A 22,138-nucleotide genomic window follows, 5' to 3' on the forward strand; every position below is an offset into this window, starting at 1 on the left:
GAGCCTGAGGATAAATCATAAACCCAAACCTGTTGTCTTCCAGCCCAGCTGAGAGAGGGGGAAATATCAGGAAGGTGAGCGTCTACCAGGTTTGGGGGCATTCTGCCCCACTTGTGTTGTTTCACCTGGAGGAGGCAGAGGGGACACCTCATTTGTCTGCACAACTCCCTGATGGTGAGGAGGGGGTCAGGCTCTGCTGCCGTGTCCCAAGGGAAAGGAGGAAAGGAAATGGCCTCAAGTTGTTCCACAGGAGATACAGATTGGAGATCTGAAAAAAATTTTCCCTGTCAGAGTGGTCAGGCCTTGGGATGAGCTGCCCAGGGAGGTCTGGAGTCACTGTCTTGACCTTGAAGGTGTTACAGATGCATATTATAATGTTGGCTTTTCACAGATATTCAAGTGCATTCTGTATGTGTGGTGTTAAAGTAACTTTGTTATAAAGAGATGGTTTTTTATTCTGTTGGTTATTAAGCTCAGTGCAATAGCTGGTATCGGTGTGCTTGTGTTAAAATGCCTGCTGGGATGGGATAACACCCAATGGACACGGGATGAGGGCACCTGTACAGATGTGCCAGCCATCAGCACTCCCTGTCTGAAGGCAGCGTGAGCCAGGGCCCACAACTGGAGGTGACGATAAAAAAGGACTAAAAGCACACCCAAGGAATACACATGCTCTAAAAAAGTGGACCCAAGAAGAAGATAAGCTAAACAATTCCTGGAACATGTAAACTAGTCTGGGGAGCAGTTCACTGTGCATAAGGGTCTGTGGATGTGCAAAGGGCTGATGTCGTGGAAAAGTATTTAGGGGTGTCCCCGAAGGTAACGGGGTGCTCTTGGCTGAGTAATAACCTTTGCTCTGTGGTCCTTGTCTCCCACTGTCCTTTACTGAACTTTTTGCATTTTCACAGGAGGGTGCACGTGTTTTTCACAAAGGTCTCTTCCAGCCCTGCTAATTCAGTGATTCTGTGACCGCTGCGGCGCTCCAGCACCAGGCTGGGATTGACGGAGCTGTTGCCGCAGCGCTGGGTGCCCGGAGCGAGGAGGGGCTGAGGCAGCATCGCCTGGAGCCGAGCTCCATCTGCCGGGAATCTCAGCGAGGCACCGCGGCCTCGGCACACCGGGAGCCTCTTCCTGCCCTGCCCTGCCCTGTCCCCTCCTGCCGAGCTCTGCCCGGGATGCTCCCCCCTCGGGCCCACAGGGCACAGCAGAAGTGGCCAGGACTGTACAGGCAGGACTGGCCAGGCGGGCTCTGAGCGGCCTCATCCCGGCCCTGGCACAGCCTGGCAGAGCCAAAGGGAAGCAGGAGCAGTCCCGCTGTGCCTGGGGGGGAGTTCTGTTTCTGGGCTGCAGAATTGCACAGGCGTAATGTGCAGAGGTAGAGAATATCCCGAGTTAGAAGGGTCCTGAGGATTCCCCGAGTTAGGCACCCACCAGGACCATCCAGTCCCGCCCCTGCCAAGCCCAGACCCCCACAACCCCAGCCTGGGCATCCCTGGCAGCGCTGTCCAAAGGCTCCTGGAGCTCTGGCAGCCTCGGGGCCGTGCCCATTCCCTGGGGAGCCTGGGCAGTGCCAGCCCCCTCTGGGGAAGAACCTTTCCCTAAAACCCAACCTAAATCTGCCCTGGCCCAGCCCCTGCTGCTCCCTGGGTGCTGTCAGGTCACAGGAGCATTGTGATCTTTGCTGATTCTGATCTCTGATCTCTGCTGTCCCTTGGGAGGAGCTGTAGACCCCAATGAATCCCCTCTCAGTCTCCTTTTCTCCAGATGGACAAGCTGAAATCCTTCAGCTGCTCCTCTGTGGCCCCTCCAGACCCTTCACTATCTCTATCCCTCCTCTGGACACTCTCTGAGAGCAGAGCATTAATGTCCTTTTCACATTGTGGTGCCCAAAGCTGCTCCCAGGGCTCGAGGTGAGGCCGCCCCAGCCCAGAGCAGAGCTGTGACCTTTGCAGCCCCAGAGCTTGTTCAGCTTAGAAGGGCCCACTCCCATCCTCCGACACAAATGGTTTCAGCAATGCCATCTCTACAGTTTGTGTTTAACACTTCCAGAGGCTGTGGAAACAGCCAAGGTGGCTTTTGTCCCCAGGGCCTGTGTCCATGACAGTCGTGGCCTCTGCCTGTTTCCCCCATTAAGTCCCTCTCCTCTCTGACAGGGAAAAATTATTTCTTCTTCCATCCACCCCAGCTCAGCCATTCTCCAGGAAGACCTGAGTCAGATGTTTGGTACCTAAACCAAATACCTGAGGAAGGTGGGGAAGAGGGAGACAATTGCTGGAGGGAGACACACAATTACTGAACCAGCCTAATGTAAACAAGATCTAAAGCAAGAGTTCAAAGTTATTAAAACTAGGGGAAAATGCCAAAGAAGGAAATTCTTCTCTGTTCAGTCACTCAGCTCCGAAGCAAATGAAACCTGCTTCACTATTCCTGAAAGATGATTTATGGACATGTTTTTATAGTGCAGACAACAATAACAACAGCTGCGACCCTTTTAATCCACGGAGCTCAAAGGGCTTCTCAAAGATCAGTGTGTTGGAGAAAAGGAGGAAACTGAGGCACGGCGAGGGAGAAATTTTGCTCCAGCAAGTGGAGAAGCCAGGGATAAACCCTGAGTTAGGAACAATCTGTGTTAAGATGCATCACACAGAAAACAGAAGTCACTCAGAAACAAGGGGAGCGTGAGTGGTGGTAGAAATGAGAAAAGAGGCTCCTGAGGAATTGAATTGAGAGAAATGCTGAGCAGCAGCTGGGAGAAAATGAGGCTGTTCTCCTCCTTGAGGTATTTGCCTTCAGAAGCAGCACAGAAGAGAACCTAATTCCTAGGATGTTTGTTTTGTCAAGGATAGAAAAAAAAAACATCGAGGAGTTTTTGGGTTGGTTTGTTTCCACCCCCAGCTTTTTACAACTGGAGAAACAACAATTTAAGGACTGCTCTTGCATCTTTTTAATAGACAATGAAAAACCTCATTCTCTTAACAGAACTGGGGTTTGTCTCCTAGAGCTTTTTTCTGTTTCCTAATTGCAATATCCATCTGGGAGGGATAAGAGACTGGAAATATAATTTTGCTTATTTAAAACTTTGGAATAAATTTGACTTCCTGCTTGGCCCTCTTGTCTCCCAACTCCCTCCTCCCTCCTGTGCCACCAAAACTTGTCTTTTTGTGGGAGGCACATCTCAATATCCCTGTTGATATTACTGCATACAGGCACAAAAATAACCCTCACAGAAGTGTCTGGAGGGGTGTCTCTCTGCCCCCACTCTTCTCTGAGTGTTCTGTAGGGTTGAGAAGAGGCAAAGTTCACCACCCACAAAGAGGGGACTCCATGGGAGGCTCATTTCTCATCTTTAGTGGAACCACACTTGGAAACTTCCAGAATGTATTACGTGGTGTCTCAATGAGAATTAAGGTGCATGGAAGAGTTTAGGAAGTTGAAAATGCCCAGCTTGGTCATGGGACACTGAGAAAGGAGATAAACATTTTCCAGCAGGTGATATGGCTGAAGACCCAGGGAAATTAGGCACAACACAAAGGGATCCCAAAAATCAGCTCAGACTAATGGGATCACACTGGGAAAGACAGGACTAAGAGGTAAAACAGCAGCTTAAACCCCTTTGGGCTGCAAAATCATCCAGGTGACCCTGTGGGGTCACAGCCACGGTCTGGACTGCACTGAAAATCAACCAAAATCCCTGGATTTCGGCCTCTCACACCTGGGGCTGGTTGGAAATATTTGGGCTGGGCTGTGGTGCAACCTGCTGACTCACCCCAGCCTTGTCATGCTGCCTCCCACAAAGCGACAATCCTGTGCAAGGGCCAGCATTCCCAGGATTGGCAAGCTCCAGCCTTTGGCAACAAAAGATCATTCAGCTTTCATCATTTTCAAAAGGACGCCACTGAACAATTTTTCAGGACCACACTGACAGATATTTTGCCATCTGCAGTAAGTTTTGGTTTTTGGTGCAGAAAGTTTTGATTTTCCGTTCTAAGATAGAACAGCTTCCACTCATCTAGCCCCAAAATCCTAATTCCTAATTCCCATGGGATGGAAACACTTCCCTCAAAGTCTCCTGTGCTGGGCTGACATCTCCGTGCTCCTGCTCTGCAGGAAGCTGGGGAAATGTCTGAGATGAGGGATTAGAATTCAAAAAGAAAGGAAGATTTTCTTTCCTCCCTCCTCCACAAATTTAGCCACAGTTTTATGGGGCAAAAATGAAACTGGAAACATTCCTGTGTAAAATAACCTTGATTCGGAACAACTCATTTCAGAGAGGAAGGGTGAAGTTTGCCATAGAGGCTTCATGTAGGGATTTTGCTGTTTCAGTGAAAATTCACTGATTTTCAAGGAATTTCAGGTCCCTTCTAACCCAAACCATTCTGTGATTCTATGAACTGGGAGGTCTCACTCCTGAGGGATTCTGGTGTGAGAAATCAGGGAAATAAACTCCAGCAGGAATAAACCTGGTGGTGTTGAGAAGCACCTTCAGTTGTCAGAGCTCCTCAGGAGCCATGCCTGGGTCTCCTCTGCTCACGGGATGTGTCCAGTGTAAATCTGCCACTTAAGCTTCCTCAGAAAAGCTACAGCAAATTTTGTAGTAAATTTATTATTTCCATTAAATTCCTGCTAAAATGATGGCTTCAAAAACACCCGTGTGGAAGAAATATTTTACAGGCTGGGTTACCTTTTCCTTATCTGCTGGCTTAAGGTTTTCTTGTTTTGCTTATGCATTATTAATCATCATCAAAGCAAGCTCAATTTGTGTGAGGTTCTTTTTTTCCTTATTATCTTTCTTCTTAAAAAAAAATATGTGATAGATGCTGTTAGTTGTTAGTCTAGGAAGTTCAGATTAATGTAAATGCAGGTACTACTAAATTAGAGTCACTGTTGAGCTGTATTGATGTGCTGTGTTCCTGAGTTGGAGGCACTTTTTGGTGCTCCAGGAAACAATTTTGGATCAGGAGGGAGCAGCTTCCCTCTCTCACTGCTGGCCAGGAGCACCCCAGCGCTAGCTTTTTTCTTTTTGTCTCTTATTTTATCCCTTATTAAACTTTATGGAAATTCTTTATCTTCTACTCCGTTTTTCACGCTTCCCTCAGGAAAATGAGATTTTTCCAAAGCCCTCAGCGCAGCGCTGCCCCCTCCCTGCTCTGCAAGCAGGCTGGGTTTGAAATCTGTGGATTAGATTTTCTCCTTAAATTGTTTTATCCTCCAGTCAAAAAACCCAAACAATTCCCAGACAGTGACTCGTGCTGACTAATCCAGTCTGGGAGACTTCGAGGTGTCCCTGTAACTTAAAACCAGCAAACAAGCTTCCTAATTCAGTAGCTAGACATTCCAATGGGGACCTGGAGGTTCTGGGCTTTATTTTCCTTCTCCTCAGGGTTAAACATGCTTTTATCTGCGCTGTGCCTCCCTCCCCCAGCAGGCAGGAGTTGGGATGAGCTGGAATTTGGACATTCCTTTCCTGCCTACACTTCAAAGTCCTGCTCCACAGGGCATCCCGGTGGCGAAGTTATTGGGAGCACTCGACCAAGGGAAAAACAGGGAGCAAAGGTGGAGTTCTGCCAGGAGAATATGGGGTGCCTGTGGTGCCCTGGGAGGGCTGAGCTAGAGCAGAGCTGGACAGAGCTAAAGAACAAAGCAGGGATTTATGGAAAGGATCTCCTCCATGGATCCACCTTGGGCAGCACCAGAGCCCAGCCAGGGCTGCACCCAAGATGAACCCAAATGGTCCCAAAATGCACGAGCGCTCCCGGGGGCTCTCACTGGGATCAGCTCTGCTCCATTGGCACATTGGAGTTCATTGTCCCATTCCAGCTTTAGCCCATGCAGTCCCATCCTGCTTGTTTTCCTCTCTCCAGCCCACGTTGTTTCTGCTCTTGGGCTGAGATTTGGATCATTTGTCCTTGGTGCCCAGCTGGAGAAGGAATTGTTTTGTCTCCCTGCTCTGTGAAGAGAGCTCACCATCCCCTGATATGAAGCTCAGAAGTGCACACTAAAGCAGCACAGAAAGTGGAAAATATAAAAGCTAAAACCTGAGGCATCACCTGGAGTAATAATTGAGATATTCACAAACCATCTCACAGCCTTGGAAGAAATTCAGTGTTGCAAAAAGATGCAGGGACAAGGAAAAATCGTATTTTTGGCCCTTTTACAGTGCTGGGCTGAGTCAGATTTTAGTCATGTCTGGAAAGCACAGGGCCATTACAGTGGCAGCAGTGACAGATTTCTGAGCTCTGGAGGTTGTGAACAAGCTCTGTCTGGGAGCAGATAATGCACTTTATTGTGTGCTCTGTGACCACACATGCTGAGCCAGGAAGCAGCATTCCAGGGAAAGGGATCCCGCTCCTGCCCCATGGATCCAGCAGGGTTGTGCTGCCACTGGGAAGGGGAGAAGCTGTGTGCACCCAACGGAGCACAAAGGGGTTATTGATCCAGAAAATCCCTGTGGGGCTGGACACACACCTGGGTTATTGATCCAGAAAATCCCTGTGGGGCTGGACACACACCTGGGTTATTGATCCAGAAAATCCCTGTGGGGCTGGACACACACCTGGGTTATTGATCCAGAAAATCCCTGTGGGGCTGGACACACACCTGGGTTATTGATCCAGAAAATCCCTGTGGGGCTGGACACACACCTGGGTTATTGATCCAGAAAATCCCTGTGGGGCTGGACACACACCTGGGTTATTGATCCAGAAAATCCCTGTGGGGCTGGACACACACCTGGGTTATTGATCCAGAAAATCCCTGTGGGGCTGGACACACACCTGGGTTATTGATCCAGAAAATCCCTGTGGGGCTGGACACACACCTGGGTTATTGATCCAGAAAATCCCTGTGGGGCTGGACACACACCTGGGTTATTGATCCAGAAAATCCCTGTAGAGCTGGATATGCACCTGACTTATTTTTCCAGGACACCTGTGTGGATTTGGACACACAGCTGAGCTATTTTTCCAGGACACCTGTGTGCATTTGGACACACACCTGGGCTATTTTTCCGGGACACCTGTGTGCATTTGGACACACACCTGGGCTATTTTTCCAGGACACCTGTGTGGAGCTGGAGGTGCCTTGAGGGCTGATGGTGCTTAATGAACCCTCCCAGGCAGGTGTGTGGGAGAGCACCGGGACAGTGGCCTCTGTAATTACAGCTCATTAAAAGCTGGGTGTGAAGTGCCACAAGAAGTCAACAACGTTTTGCATCCACCCTCGGCAGCCCCTCCTCTCACCACCTGCAGCCTCCAGCCTTGGTCTTCGTCACCTTCTGTGCCCTTTCCTCCTCCTCCTCCTCCCCCGTCTCGAGCAGCCACACGGGGGCGGGGGGGGGGGTTGAGCTGGACATTCCCAGTTGTCCATACTGGTGTGGTGGGGTCACCTCTGGGTCTCAAGGGCTGCCCTGGCTTCCCATGGGCTCTGCGCTCCCTCTTTTCCTGGCAGGGAGGAAGGCAGAGGTCAGGAGAGGGAGCTGCTCCCACTCCCTCCCCTCAGCCAGCATCGGGCAGGTGCCACTGCTCTGGAGTGGCACAACCATGCTGGAAGCTGGGGAATTTGGGGATGGGAGGGATTCTCCTCAGTACAGCTGCCTGGCAAGGAGGAGGACACGGCACTTCCCACAAGGACAGGGAGTGGGATCCAAGGATCTTCTCAGAGTGGGATCCAAGGATCTGCTCAGAGTAGGATCCCTGGGTCTGCTCAGGGTGGGATCCATGGATCTGCTCAGAGTGGGATCCATGGGTCTGCTCAGGGTGGGATCCATGGATCTGCTCAGAGTGGGATCCATGGATCTGCTCAGAGTGGGACCCATGGATCTCTTCAGAGTGGGATCAATGGATCTGCTCAGAGTGGGATCCATGGATCTGCCTTCCCTTCCTCTCCATGGATCTGCTCAGAGTGGGATCCATGGATCTGCTCAGAGTGGGACCCATGGATCTCTTCAGAATGGGATCCATGGATCTGCTCAGAGTGGGATCCATGGGTCTGCTCAGGGTGGGATCCATGGATCTGCTCAGAGTGGGATCCATGGGTCTGCTCAGGGTGGGACCCATGGATCTCTTCAGAGTGGGATCCATGGATCTGCTCAGAGTGGGATCCATGGATCTGCCTTCCCTTCCTCTCCATGGATCTGCTCAGAGTGGGATCCATGGATCTGCTCAGAGTGGGACCCATGGATCTCTTCAGAATGGGATCCATGGATCTGCCTTCCCTTCCTCTCCATGGATCCCACTCTGAGCAGATCCATGGATCCCATTCTGAGGAGATCCATGGATCCCACTCTGAGCATATACATGGATCTGCCTTACCTTCCTCTCCATGGATCTGCTCAGAGTGGGACCCATGGATCTCTTCAGAATGGGATCCATGTATCAGCTCAGAGTGGGATCTATGGATCTGCTCAGAGCGGGATCCATAGATCTGCCTTCCCTTCCTCTCCACAACCAGAGCTCTGCTGCTCTGTTCTCGGCAAAATCTTTAAATTCCCGCAGCCTGCTCTGCTCAAAAGAGCAGGAAGCTCTTTTGAGCAGTCTTCAAAACCCAGCAGCAAATATTTCTGCTGAGATGCCCTTGGGTGTCATATTTTTGGGTTTGTTTTGACTATCACTATTTGTGGCTTCTTTCACGTGCTCTGCCTCATCATGCACCTCAAGGGAAACGCTCTTGGGTTTCACGGGGTTAGAGGAGGAATCTGTAGGGGACTCTCTTCAAAAATATAAGTGCAGTATTTTAGGGTCATGCTGGAAAGAAATGTGAGGGGCCACGCTGAGCAGGAAAACCAAAAAACACACCAGAAACGAGGGTGCCAAAATTTCTACCTCTAAAAAGGCACCTGGGATCCAGTCACTGGTTTTTCTTAGTGTTTTGGCCTTAATTTTAAATAGATAATATGGATTATTGTTTGAGAGATGGGGGGTTACTCTACGAGCTGGCAGAAGAAAAATGCACCTTTGATACTTTGCTTTGTAGCTGGTTTTTCACTTCACTGAAAGGAGCAGCTGAAAGCCAGTCCTTGTATATATAAAAAATATATATACATAAATTATATATAAAAAGTATATAAAATACATAAAAATATGTAAAAATAGATAAATTATATATGAAATACATAACAACCTGGTCTGGAAGGTGTCCCTGCCCATGGCAGGGGACTTGGAACTGGGTGATCTTTAAGGTCCCTTCCAACCCCAACCATTCTGTGATTCCCTGATTATTGTGGAGAAGGATATTACTGAAAACGTCTTTAATACCATGCAATATGTTGTGCAAGGCCAATATTAGAAGGTGTTTTATCTATATCTACAGATGCTTGGATACAGAGTCTTTCAAAATGAGCTTTCAATATATTTTGCTCAATTTGAAAGCTTGGTACACCCATAGTGATGTTTCATTAACACTTTTGTTTCATTATTTATTTAAAGAGGAAAAAAACACAAATCTTTTAAGTAACATGACCTTAAAATCTGTTTTCGTGCTCCTTAAGGAAGGTTAAAACCATCAGTAGTGAAAAGGATCCAATCCAAGAAGGAAAATATGAAGAAAAATAAGAGCGGTAGATGAATCTGAAATGCTGACATTTCATTGAGAAGCCAGGGATAAAATGCAATTATTGGACTTCTGTACATGCAAAATCTCATTTCATGGAATCATGGAATGGTTTGGGTTGGAACGGCCTCAAAGCCCATCCAGAGCCACCCCTGCCATGGCAGGGACACCTCCCACTGTCCCAGGCTGCTCCAGCCCCAGTGTCTAAGCTGACCTTGGGCACTGCCAGGGATGGGGAATCCACAACCTCTCTGGGCAGCCTCACTGTAAAGTTTCCCTGCTGCTTTGGTGTCCTTGTGGATTTCAGGCTTTTCACCAGCTTACTCCACAGAAGAAAAATACCATTTTGACAAAAAAGAAATAAATAATTGAAAAACAGAAAGTATGGAAACCTATTTTTGATGTTGTGAGTGACACACGCACAGCACCCTCTTCCTGATGGTTCCTTTTCCCCCTGAGATTTTTTTTTTTTTTTTCTCCCAGGTAAAAAAATGCACCAGGCCCAAGTGCGTACTTGTCAAACATTTTATTTGTCATTCACACTAATTATGATATTGAATTTACAGAGGAAACTGTGGTACAAAGAAAGAAAGAAAGAAAAAAAAAAAAAAAAGAAAGAAAAGAAAGCAAGGTGTTCATTAGAACTACTGCAGCAGTCCAGCTGCTCTGGGTAGTTGTAATGAATTCTTCTGTGGTGCTGGACACAGCCATCCCTGTGGACAGCAGGAATTTACCCCGGGGTGCTATCTAGAGATTCCTGGAGTGGGGGAAAAAAAAAAAAACAACCTACTCTATTCTCTTTTCCTATCTGGTTCCAAAAATCAGCAGCCACCCCCTGCCCTCCCTCCCTCCCCAGGAAGAAAAATCCCTGGTAATCAACCCCCCAGAAAAATCCCCAACCTGATGGTTTCCCCTTCAGGAAAAGTTCAGCGTGAAAGGGAAAAAGTTTTGTAAACATAGCCAGAAAATGCTGAACAAATTCCCTTTGGTGCCACTCTGATGGGGCTGTGTCCCCCCTCAGCCTCACCAACTCACACTGAAATTTTGGTTTTAAAAAGAACTGGAATTGTCCAACCCAAAATACCACAAATAACACACAGATTTTTTTTTTTTTTGCACATTTGTTTCCCCCCACCACAAAAAAGTGAAGGATGTTGGATAGAGACCATGCTATAACTGTTTACAAAAGTGAATAAAATGTAGTTCCTCTTGAAGCCTAAAAATAACTAATTTTGAAAAGAAATAAGTCTCACTACAGTATTTCAGCAAACACAAAGGTAAGTTCATTAAAAACACAGAAAAAAAAAGAGAAAAATGCAGAGTAATTACAAGCACTAAATATTTTGGCTAGGAAGCTTTGGAAATCTATTTACAGACATAAATACAAGTAACTCTGGGGATGCAACCCTCGAAGGACAAGGAGAAAAATGCCGAGTGGTTGGGACTGACCCAGCGAGGTGAACAAAATTCCAACAGGAAAATGGTACAAGGCAGGAAAACAAGGCAGAGTTTTGCTCCGAGGACAGAAAACGGATCCACTCCTCCCTGAATTTCAAACACACCCATGGAAAAGGTCACCCAGGAAGCAGCAGTGAATGTTTCAAGAGCGAAGAAAATTTGGGACGTTTTGGCAAAGGCTGTTTGGAGGAGAGGATTTCTCTCCTTCCCGGCGGAGAATTTGGCATCGTTGTGCAAATCAAACCCTTCACAGCAGGGGTGCTCTCTGCATCCTCTTCTCCCTGCATTAAAGCTCCTCTGCAATGCCCTGGGAGCGAGCAGGAACTTTTAAATGGGTTTCAATGTTGTTGGAGAGGGAAATATTTGTCCTCAGAGCCAGCAAAATTTATGTTGAAGATGTTTGATGTGGCCAAGGAGCTGTGTCTTGTGAAAGGAGCACCCAAGTTGAGAGGAAGGACAGCCAGGAGATGAATTTTGGGAGGGTGAGGTACCTAAAGCACTCTGCTGACTGCAGCTCCAGAGCAGAAGCACGAGAATTCAATTTTTTTGATTCCATTCAGCTCCCAGGATGTTAAAACTATATAAATATACATATATTAAATCCATATAAAAATATATATTAATGCACTCTTATTTGGAGATGGGGGTGGGGGAAATGTTTTATCCAAATGTCTTTTTTTTTTTTCTGCCTGTTATGTGCTCTTAAAATATAAGAGGAAATATGTGAGAGCATTTTCACACCCTTGAAAAACTGTTCCATCCTTAGTGATGGCTACAAAACCAAATATTTGAGTAAAGTGTGGTTTCTGATGAGTGAATACACTGAAACCCACAGTGATTAAACAGATTAATTGCCAGGGATAATGAACTTGGCTTTTCCTTTCCTTTGCAGTGCTGGACATACCCAGGGAGGTTGGACTCCAAAATTTGGTTGCTGGCAATACAAAAACGAGAAACACTGGGAAATTCCAGGAAGGTGTCAATAAGGACACAGGGGAATGTGGTGGTGACCAGTTCTGTATTTCCTCATCCTGTTCACACCAGGGAGAGCCAAATTAAACCTCACCTTCAACATGAGTGGAGACAAAGGAGAGGCACAGACATAAGAAATGTTGATTTAGAGTCTGAGAGTTGGCAGCTCCTTGTTCTGTGAATCCCTGATTTTTTAGATTTAGTGGGTGGGTTTCAATTCTGAGGGATGAAAGGGCTGTGGCAGAAAGGAGTTGTGGTGTCCCACAGACCTGGCAATGTGGTGACAACAACAACCTCACCCTGGTGACCACATTGAGCTCACGTTGGTGGCCACATTGACCTCACCTTGGTGACCACACTGAGCTCGCCTTGGTGGCCACATTGACCTCACCTTGGTGACCACACTGAGCTCGCCTTGGTGGCCACATTGACCTCACCTTGGTGACCACACTGAGCTCGCCTTGGTGACCACACCAACCCCACTTCTGCCACTGGGCTGAACTCATGGAATCATCAAATAATGGAATGGTTTGGGTTGGAAAGGGACCTTAAACTCACACAGTGCCACCCTGCCATGGCAGGGACACCTTCCACTGTCCCAGGCTGCTCCAAGCCCCAGTGTCCAACCTGGCCTTGGGCACTGCCAGGGATGGGGAATCCACAATCTCTCTGGGCACCCTGTGCCAGAGCCTCACAAATTTCACAGGGATGAATTTATCCCAAATATCCCATCTAACCCTGCCCTCCTTCATCTTGCTACCATCCCCCTTTCCCTATCACTCCATGCTTTTGTTAATATTCCCTCTCCAGGTCACCTGGCCCTTCCTGGCTCCTCCAAGCTCCTCTCCTCTCCCTCCCTGCCGTGTTTCCACTCCCAGCTCTGTGCACTTTGGTGGTCCAGTCACAAGGCAGATGTGAGAGCTGTAAGCAATTATGATTTTAATTGAGAGCTGTAATAAATTAGGGTTTGAGTTGCACGGAATGTGCCCAATGGATTCTGCAACAGAGCTACTGCTCAGTGATGTGGGACTTTTTTTTTAGGGTACTGAAGAGGTGAGAGTCCAGCTATGGAAATGGTACAACCAGGGGGGTCTCTGTATTCAGCAGGGTCTCCAGACTTTCAAAATGTATTCCTGATAGAATTTGGATGTTTTCTGTCTTTTTTTTTTCAGAACAAACTCTGGAAATATAAAGGATATTCCATTACAAGAAAAGCACAAGGCCATGTGTTTTAACAGAAACATTCTGGGCTTTTGCTGAGATCTCTTGAAACACTCCCTATTTTCTGCACAAAAATGACCTTATTGACAATGGAAATTCTTCGATTCTTTTCAATACCAAAGTGCTACTGCATCCAACTCAAACAAAGAAGCAAAATCATATATATATATATATATATATATATATATATATATATATATATTAAAAAAAAAGAGAAAACTTGAAAAACAAATGGTTTTAAATAAGTCCAGCTGTTTTGCTGCCTGCAGCCAAGGATCTTTTTAATTTGAATCCTTTTAACTTTTTTATTCTTTTTTTAAAACATCAAACACTGATCTGAAGTCCTGCTTTCAAATACTCTCTGAGTTGACCTGCAATTGTTTCTCTGGCTTGAGAGGTAAATTATATAATAATCAGCTCATTTGGGACGCACACGTGTCAACATCAGCAGTTTGGAGTAAAGGAGTAGTACAAGAGCTGCTTTCAGAGCAAACCCTCAATAAAATAGTGCCAAAAACGTTACAGTGACATCTGATACGTTTGTGCTGGGACGACGGGCAGTGGTGACGGCTCCGTGCTGAACCTGCTCGTAGTAAAACCCTTGCAGATTTACTACAGGGCACAACACTGGCTACACCAACTTTAAATACCCTTCCTCTTCTCCCAGAAGATGCAAATGGAGGGGTTGTCCAGGCCCTGGTTTTTCTGGAGCTTTCCAGAACAGCCCTGTCCGGGAAGGGATGTGTTTGCCAGCAGACTGGAATGTGCCTTTTGTGCCGCACAGAAATCCTGGGAGCAAATCTCACCCAGATTCCATCAGAGCCAGGACTTCCCCCTTGCCATGGGAATCACAGAACCAGGGAATGGTTTGGTTTGGGAGGGATCTTAAAGATAATCTACCAAAACTGCCATGGGCAAGGACACCTTCCACCATCCCAGGGTGCTCCAGTCTGGACTTGAACAATTCCAGGGATCCAGGGGCAGCCACAGCTTCTTTGGGAAGGGCCTCCCCACCCTCCCAGGGAACAATTCCTTCCCAATTTCCATCCAGTCCTGGCCTCTGGCAGTGGGAAGCCATTCCCTGTGTCCTGTCCCTCCAGTGGGCAGGTATTTAATTAGGTAATATTGAATTTGCCTTAGGAAGTATCTACATCCTGATTCCTGATCCTGAGGGTCACCACTGGTGACCAAGTAGGAGGCGGGAGAGATGACTCCACCACCTGGAAAGGTACAGAAATTCCCAGGGATTTTGGTGCCTTCCAGCAGGAACTGGGCACCTCAATGCCTTTGGGGATCTAAGCCAAGTAAAATGAGAGAGAGAATAATTGTAAACAATACTTTTAGGGAATGAAGAGGTCACTTTTGCCCATCATTATTCCAGCCTTTTTCAATGTGAGAAATTTGACTTTGGCTGCTACCAAAAAAAGGCAATTGCTGATTTTTTTTAATATAGGCATATTTAAATAATAATAGTATCAACAAATAAGAAAAGTCTAAATATCAGGCATAAATATCAATGAACTCATCAAAGAAATACAGTAGTTGAAAATGACCCAAGGCTGTAGCCGTTGTGTTAAAAAAAAAGTCCAAGAGATAAAAAGTTAAATTAACTCATTGAAAAAGGGGCTGATTCTTTCAGTTGACAAAGCAAGAAAGAAGCAAGCATGATTAAAACAAAAAAGAGCAAAATCTTTTTTTTTTGCAATTTATAAGGTGCCAAGAGAAATAAAACAAATTAGATGCAAAGCAGGATGAGCTGCATCCTAAAAAAAAAACAAAACCAAAAAACACCAAAAAACCTAAACCCAAAACAAAACAAAAAAAAACCCACCCAGTAATAAAAAATTCCATATTCTTTGGAATATATAAACAAAAAACAAAAAAAAAAAGAAAAGAAAGAATGAAGTCCAACATATAAAACCTCTCATTCACAGCATTGCTAAAACAGAAGCATTCACAGTTTCCCTCTGGGAATCTTCCTATACTTCCTTACACTTAAGATGTCCCTAAGATGCAGTAAACTCGCTAAGATTTAGTTTTGTTTGGTTTTTTTGGTTTTTTTTTTGTTTTTTTTAAGGTTTTAAGTCTTAAAAATAGAAGCGAACCGAAACTCTCTTTTAGGGCTGTGGAGACCTTCAAGCCCAGGCACGTTGGGAAGCCACAGGCCTGGAATCAGGCTGGATACCCTTCTACCCACCCTCGCTACCTCTGCACCACCAGCTGGGCCGTCCTCCTTCCCAGAAGCTCATTCTCCTGCCGGGAATTCTTTGCTGGAGCAATGCGGCTCCACCAGGGCCTGGCAACGAGAGCCACCACCCCTGGGAGCGCCGACTTCGGAAGGGTTTGCTCCTGAAACTCGCAGATGAGCGCAGCAGGGCCCGCAGGGAAGTTTCTGGGATCCCTCCGGGTGCTGGGAAATGGGAAGTCCGTTAGTCCTGACCCTCGAAGCTCCTCCCGACCTCCTCAGTACGGCCTCCACACGGCCTCCTCCAGCCTTGCTGTGCTGGCCATGTTGGTGGGCGAGTTGCTGTGGCTCCCTTCGGCCTCCACCACGTCGCTTTGGTTGGGCAGGTTGGGGTTGAGCAGCGTGGAGCCCGTGGAGGCGTTGGTGCAGGGCGGGTGGATGCGCGGCGGCGAGCGGTCCCCGCCGGAGATCATGGAGAACTGGTAGGAGCCGGCCGAGGTGCCGTAGTACAGGTGGTAGGAGGGGGAGCTGGTCTGGAAGGGGCTGCCCTGAGCCTGGGAGGAGCCGGGGTAGGGCGGTGGGAGGTACGTGTGGTATCTGGTGGCCGTGGACATGGCCGACATGCCGATGCCGATGCCGGAGCTGACGGGCGTGGGTGTGTAGGTGAAGGCTCCCGGGTAGTGCATGCGAGGGTCGGAGATGGACGGCAGCGCCGGGAAGGAGCGGTCAATCCCCACCCGGGGGTCGCTGAACGCCGTCAGGTCGGACGCTCCTGGGGTAAGGGAAGGGAAGGGAGGCAGAGGAATGTTAGGGGATCCTCAGAATTAATTGAGTCAGGAGGAGCCTCTGAGATCATCAAGGCCCGGCTTGCTCCGTGCCCAGCTTGTCACCCGGAGTGCCACATCCAGGCCTTCCTTGGACACCTGCAGGGATGGGCACTCCAAATCTCCCTGGGCAGCCCCTGCCAAGGCCTGAGCACCCTTTCCATGGGGAAATTCCTGCTGCTGTCCAAGCTGAGCCTGCCCTGGCCCAGCCCATGTCCTCTGACTCTGAGATGTTCCACAGGAGAGTCAAATCCTGCTCTGCTTTGTCTGACATCCATGGAGTTACCTCTGGTCCCATCCTCTCTTTCCCTGCCTGGATTAAACAAGAGGAGCAGATCCTCTTGAGGAAGGATCCTCCTCGTGACTCAGGTTAATGGAAGGTCTCATCCCCAGAGCTGGCAGCTCTGTCTGGTTAAGATAACAACAATAATTACGGAAAAAAAAAAATCTTTCCAGAAGAAAGACAACTTCTCCTGGCAGCCAAGGCGTGGAGTCTGCAGCAGAGGAGCCGTGTGCTGAAGGAAATACTCCTGAGGAGGAGCAGAGGCAAAACAAAGCTCTTGGCTCTCCCCAGATTCCAAGCTGGAGCAGACTGAGTCTGGGATTCTTGGAGCAGACACCCTCCAGAGCCAAGCTCTGAAAACTCATCAGGACACATCAGCCCACCTTGAGGAGCTCCTCTTTATTTCTTAGAAGAGCTCTGAACTTGCTGTTTGCCTCCTTCAGAATTTGCTATCCATCTTTATTTAATGGAAAATTAACAGGAACACATTTCATTCCCCTAAACCCCGTCACCTATAGGTTTAACATGGGAAAACACACGATGGGATGGAGCAACAGGAGATTTGGAGGAGGCAAGGCTAAGGTGGCATCAACCAGATTTTAAATGTTACTTCCACACCTCATTCCTGAGAAACTTCCTAAAACTGCCTGGATACATCGTTAATCAGAGGAGGGTTCGTTCTGCCCTGGCAAAAAGCAGAGTAATGACATTTAACGTCAAGATGCTTCAAATATATCCCACATTGTTGTTTTTTCCTTGGAGACACCAGGTCTTAAGTTGGGAAGGCCTAAAATCCTCCTCAAATTTGCTCTTTGTTCTGCCAAGGAGAAAATTTTTTTTCAAGTGTGAGTGACAGAAAAGGTTGTGATGGATTTTCCCAGGAATGCTGAATGACATCTAATGTAAGGAATTAGAAGAGGAAAAGAAGGATACTGACGTGGGAACAAAACCTTTCTAGGTTCCTTCACAAGGCATGGAGAAACTCTGCCAGCTCCAAGGAAAATCCCTGTGGCCATGGACAGAAAAAGCAGCTCTGGGGAGAAGGACCTGGGGGTCCTGGTAGAAAACAAAGGGGAATTCTAATGTTTTGAATTTTTGATTTTTAATTCCGTGTAAATAAAGAATGAGAAATTTTACAGACTTTTTTTTTTAAAGAAGAAATGGATCTTTCTGAAAAGTTCCCTGTGTTTTCAGTCCTCTCTACAATGCACTTATCACCCAGGCCTAAGAAATAATTTAGATTTGGTGTGAGGCTTCCAAAGCAAGCTCTACATGACAACAACAGAGCAGGCTGGAGCACGTTCAAGAGGTTCCCTCTGATCTCAGAAGAAACCCTGAGCCTTCAAACGAGAGCAAGATGTGGAGTTAAAGGAGGGATTTTTGCAAAGGCTCTATGCAAATTAGAATGATATGGCTGTCACTCGTTCATAGAAAATTCCTGCTGCTGCACACACAGCTTGGTTCAAGATGTGCAGGTCAAACTGGGTGGAATCGGGGTGGCTTTCACTCTCATTTTTCTGGTGGCTTCTGAAAATCTGCAGGATGATTTGATGGACGTGGAAAACAAGAAAATCCAGTGCAACATCTAAAATGTCCAGCCCCACCATCCTGCAGCCAAACCCTGCTGTGCTCTGCTCTGGATTTAGAAGGAGGGAAGGAAACAGAGCTGGAATATCTTGGAATGCCAACCATTTCTTGGCAATCTAAATCATTTTAATCTCTCCCTACACCTTCAAAGTGCTGCTTTTCCTCCTTTTCCTTCTTTTTTTTTGGCAATGCTCTGTTGGGCTCCCAGCCCCAGAAGCAACCTGGGCTAGTGGAAAGTGGGGGTGGGAATGGGATTGGCTTTAAGGTTCCTCCCACCCCAAACCAGTTTGGGATTCAGGCTGGACACCGGAGGGAATTTCCTCCTGGAAAGGGTGGTCAGGACTTGGGAAGAGAGGCCCAGGGAGGGGATGGAGGTGACCAGGGAAGGGCTGGAGGTGGCACTCAGTGCTCTGGGCTGGGGACAAGGTGCGCATGGGGCACAGCTGGGACTCGATGACCTTTGAGATCTTTCCCAGCCCAGTCTGTGATTGGTTTATCAAACACAGCTCATTTGTCAAAATTCTCTATTTCTCTGTTCTTCCCACAAATCCCCCAAAACCTTGGAACGAGCTTTGCCCAGAATGCTCCAGAAGGGCCGGGGCAGCACCTGGGCCACCAGTTTGTCACCAGGGAAGTGTCCCTTTGTCATGGAAGGCCCAGGGATGGGGACAGGGTCACCAGTTTGCCAGCAGGGAGTGTCCCCTTGGCGTGGAGAGCCCAGGGATGGGGACAGGGCCAGCAGTTTGCTGCTGGGGAAGGTCCCCTTGGCTTGGGGGTAGCAGGGATGGGGACAGGGCCACCAATTTGTCACCAGGGAAGGTCCCTTTGGCATGGAGAGCCCAGGGGTGCGAACAAGGCCACCAGTTTTCCACCAGAGAAGCTCCCCTTGGCATGGAGAATCCAGGGACGGGGACAGGGCCAGCAGTTTGCCACCAGGGAGTGTCCCTTAGGCATGGAGGACCCAGGGGTGGGGACAGGGCCACCAATTTGCCACTGGGGAAGGTCCCCTTGGCTTAGGGGCAGGAGGGTTGGGGACAGGGCCAGCAGTTTGTCACCAGGGAAGTGTCCCTTTGGCATGGGGGCAGCAGGGTTGGGGACAGGACCACCAGTTTGCCACTGGAGGAGCATCCCTTTGGCATGGAGGACCCAGGGGTGGAGACAGGGCCACCAGTTTGTCACCAGGGAAGGTCCCCTTGGCTTAGGGGCAGCAGGGTGACCAGTTTGTCACCAGGGAAGTGTCCCTTTGGCATGGAGGACGCAGGGATGGGGACAGGACCACCAGTTTGCCACTGGAGGAGCATCCCTTTGGCATGGAGGACCCAGGGGTGGAGACAGGGCCACCAGTTTGTCACCAGGGAAGGTCCCCTTGGCTTAGGGGCAGCAGGGTGACCAGTTTGTCACCAGGGAAGTGTCCCTTTGGCATGGAGGACGCAGCGATGGGGACACTGCCGGCAGTTTGCCAGCGGGGCAGTGTCCCTTGGTCACGCAGGGCCCGGGGGCGGTGTCCTTACCTGAGAGGCGGCTGGAGAGCTCGGCCGTGAGCGAGGTCATGCCGCCGGCCCGGCCAGGTGAGATGGGCGTGGCCGGGTGCACGGCGGGCGTGGCGATGGAGCCCAGGTACTGGTAGGACTGGTCGTAGGACCAGGGCGGCGAGGGCTGCACCTGCCGGGTGTCTGCAAGCACAAACACACCCAAGTGACAGAACCTGGCAAGCCAGCACGGGAACAGAGGCTGCAAGTGCCCTGATAATTAAATTTCAGTTCTGTAAATCCCCCCCTTGTCAGGAGGACTTCAAGTGAGTTTCTTTCTATAGCATTATTTGCTTTTATTTAATTTTTTTTTTTTTGTTTGTTTTTTTCCCTGGTGAAGCTTTTTTGCTGTTTCCCATTAATACCAGGCAGGAAAAATTACACATGAAATTAAACACAGAATCACTAGGTTGGAAGAGACCTTTAAGATCATCAAGTCCAACCCATGCCCTAACACCAGAGAAGAAGAGAGGGAAAACCAGATTAAAATTTCCAAGGGGAAAACTCCTCCTCACTCTTTGGGGCTGTGTGTTCATTGTTCTTTTAGTCAAAAATTGTCATGCAGGGCATTAAGGAGACCTCACAGCCCACCCAGTGCCACCCCTGCCATGGCAGGGACACCTCCCACTGTCCCAGGCTGCTCCAGCCCCAGTGTCCATCCTGGCCTTGGGCACTGCCAGGGATCCAGGGGCAGCCTCAGCTGCTCTGGGAATTCCATCCCAGCCCCTGCCCACCCTGCCAGGGAACAATTCCCAATTCCCAATCTCCCATCCAGCCCTGCCCTCTGGCAGTGGGAGCCATTCCCCCCTTGTCACTGCAGTTCCTGGGGGATGCAGACTCTATAAAACTCTATAAAACCACCAAGGGATTCTTTTCTGGCCACAGGACCAGTTTGGATGAGGTTTGGAGTCAGAGAAGCCCACAGAGATCCAAATCAGTTGCCTCAACTCTTTCCTGCTTGTTTAATTTTGCAGGTGAAGTTGGGATTTTGAAATATCTAATTTTTGTATAAATCAAAGGAATCAAACAGTTTCCTCTCCCCTTTACCCACCCAAATTTTTCCCCCTATTTTTAGTAAAATCTTTTCTATTTTCTTCAGCTTTAAGAGCATCCTCCTGCAGCTCCTTTAAGTAAAATCTTTTCTATTTTTAGTAAAATCTTTTCTATTTTCTTCAGCTTTAAGAGCATCCTCCTGCAGCTCCTTTAAGACAATTGCCTTTGATGAAAAAAGCCAAATGCTGGATGATCTGCATGCAGATAAAACTGATACCAGCAAGGAAGGGAAATCTCCCAAGTCTGAGATGAGGACTTTGATCTCCCATCAGAAAGCCCATCTGGAAAATATTTTTTTTGTTGTTCTTTAAGGAGATGAGTTTTACATTTTGTTTGTTCCATCTGTTTACAAGGTAGGATTTATCCAAAGCTCCCAGCTTCTCAAAAGCCACTGGTGAAGTTGCAGATTGAAGTTAGATTTTTCTGCTGAGTAACAAGTTCAAATTCAGACATTATTAATTTTTTTTTTTTTGCAGGCAGCCTTCCTTCAAAATAAAATCAGTTGACTGATGTTGGTAAAAAAGCAACATCCAGCTACGTTAAATGGGCTTTAGGAGGAACAAAAAGAGCACAAAACCTGTCGTGTTCTGAACTGCAGAATCACCTGGTTGTTAATTTCTGGTCAGAGTTCATTAAAGGGCCCAGGGAGGGACAGGAGGGAATCCAGTCTCCAGGGGTGGCATTAAAATGAACACCCCAAAGCATCCCCAGAGTGAGCCCCAGAGTGACTGGGGTGACACTGCAGCTTTTGGTTAATTCAGTCACTGCTCCTGAATTTCAGCAGGCAATCCATGGATTTCAGGACCTCTCCCGAGTGCTGGAATCCCAGGACCAGAATTCCAAGAGGGAATCCCATCCAGGGGATGGAAAGTGCCTCGTCCAGTCCTCCTGCCCGGGGAGCCCTGGCTGTGCTCTGCCATGGGTCTCTCTGTCACCCCCTTTTCGAGGGCTCTGCTCAGCTGCATCCTGGAACCCCAAAATCCCTGAATCCCAGAATCCTGGAATCCCAGAATCCCAGAATCCCGTAATCCTGGAATCTCAGAATCTCAGAATCCCAGAATTTCAGAATCCTGGAATCTCAGAATTCCAGAATCCCAGAATAATGGAATCCTGGAATTCCAGAATCCTGGAATTTCAGAATTCCAGAACACCAGAATCCCAGAACTCCAGAATTCCAGAATCATGGAATCTCAGAATTCCAGAATCCCGGAATCACAGGATCCTGGAATCCTGGAATCCCAGAATCCCAGAACACCAGAATCCTGGAATCTCAGAATCCTGGAATCTCAGAATCCCGGAATCTTGGAATCCTGGAATCCCAGAATCCTGGAATCCCAGAATTGCACAAACCTGAAATCCCAGAATCCCAGGACACCAGAATCCCAGAATTGCACAATCCCAGAATTCCAGAATCCCAGAACCCCAGAATCCCAGAATTCCACAATCCCAGAATCCCATGGACACCAGTAAGAAGATGCAT

The 22,138-nt window shown here is 48.1% G+C and overlaps 1 protein-coding gene across 3 annotated transcripts in view; it reads right to left on the reverse strand.

Moving 5' to 3' along the window:
• Nucleotides 1–10,057: 10,057 nt before the first annotated feature.
• Nucleotides 10,058–22,138, reverse strand: part of RUNX1 (RUNX family transcription factor 1) — a 176,855-nt gene continuing 164,774 nt past the window's right edge. For all 3 annotated transcript variants that reach the window (XM_068179488.1, XM_068179486.1, XM_068179487.1), the window contains 2 exons: nucleotides 19,588–19,749; nucleotides 10,058–16,154 (listed from right to left, as the gene is read on the reverse strand). In XM_068179488.1, coding sequence (XP_068035589.1) covers nucleotides 15,661–16,154; nucleotides 19,588–19,749 — 656 coding nt within the window. In that variant the 3' untranslated portion in view covers nucleotides 10,058–15,660. The remainder of the gene's footprint in view (nucleotides 16,155–19,587; nucleotides 19,750–22,138) is intronic.

The sequence above is a fragment of the Anomalospiza imberbis genome, chromosome 2 (genome assembly GCF_031753505.1).
Source record: "Anomalospiza imberbis isolate Cuckoo-Finch-1a 21T00152 chromosome 2, ASM3175350v1, whole genome shotgun sequence".
In the NCBI taxonomy this organism is placed as follows: Eukaryota; Metazoa; Chordata; class Aves; order Passeriformes; family Viduidae; genus Anomalospiza; species Anomalospiza imberbis.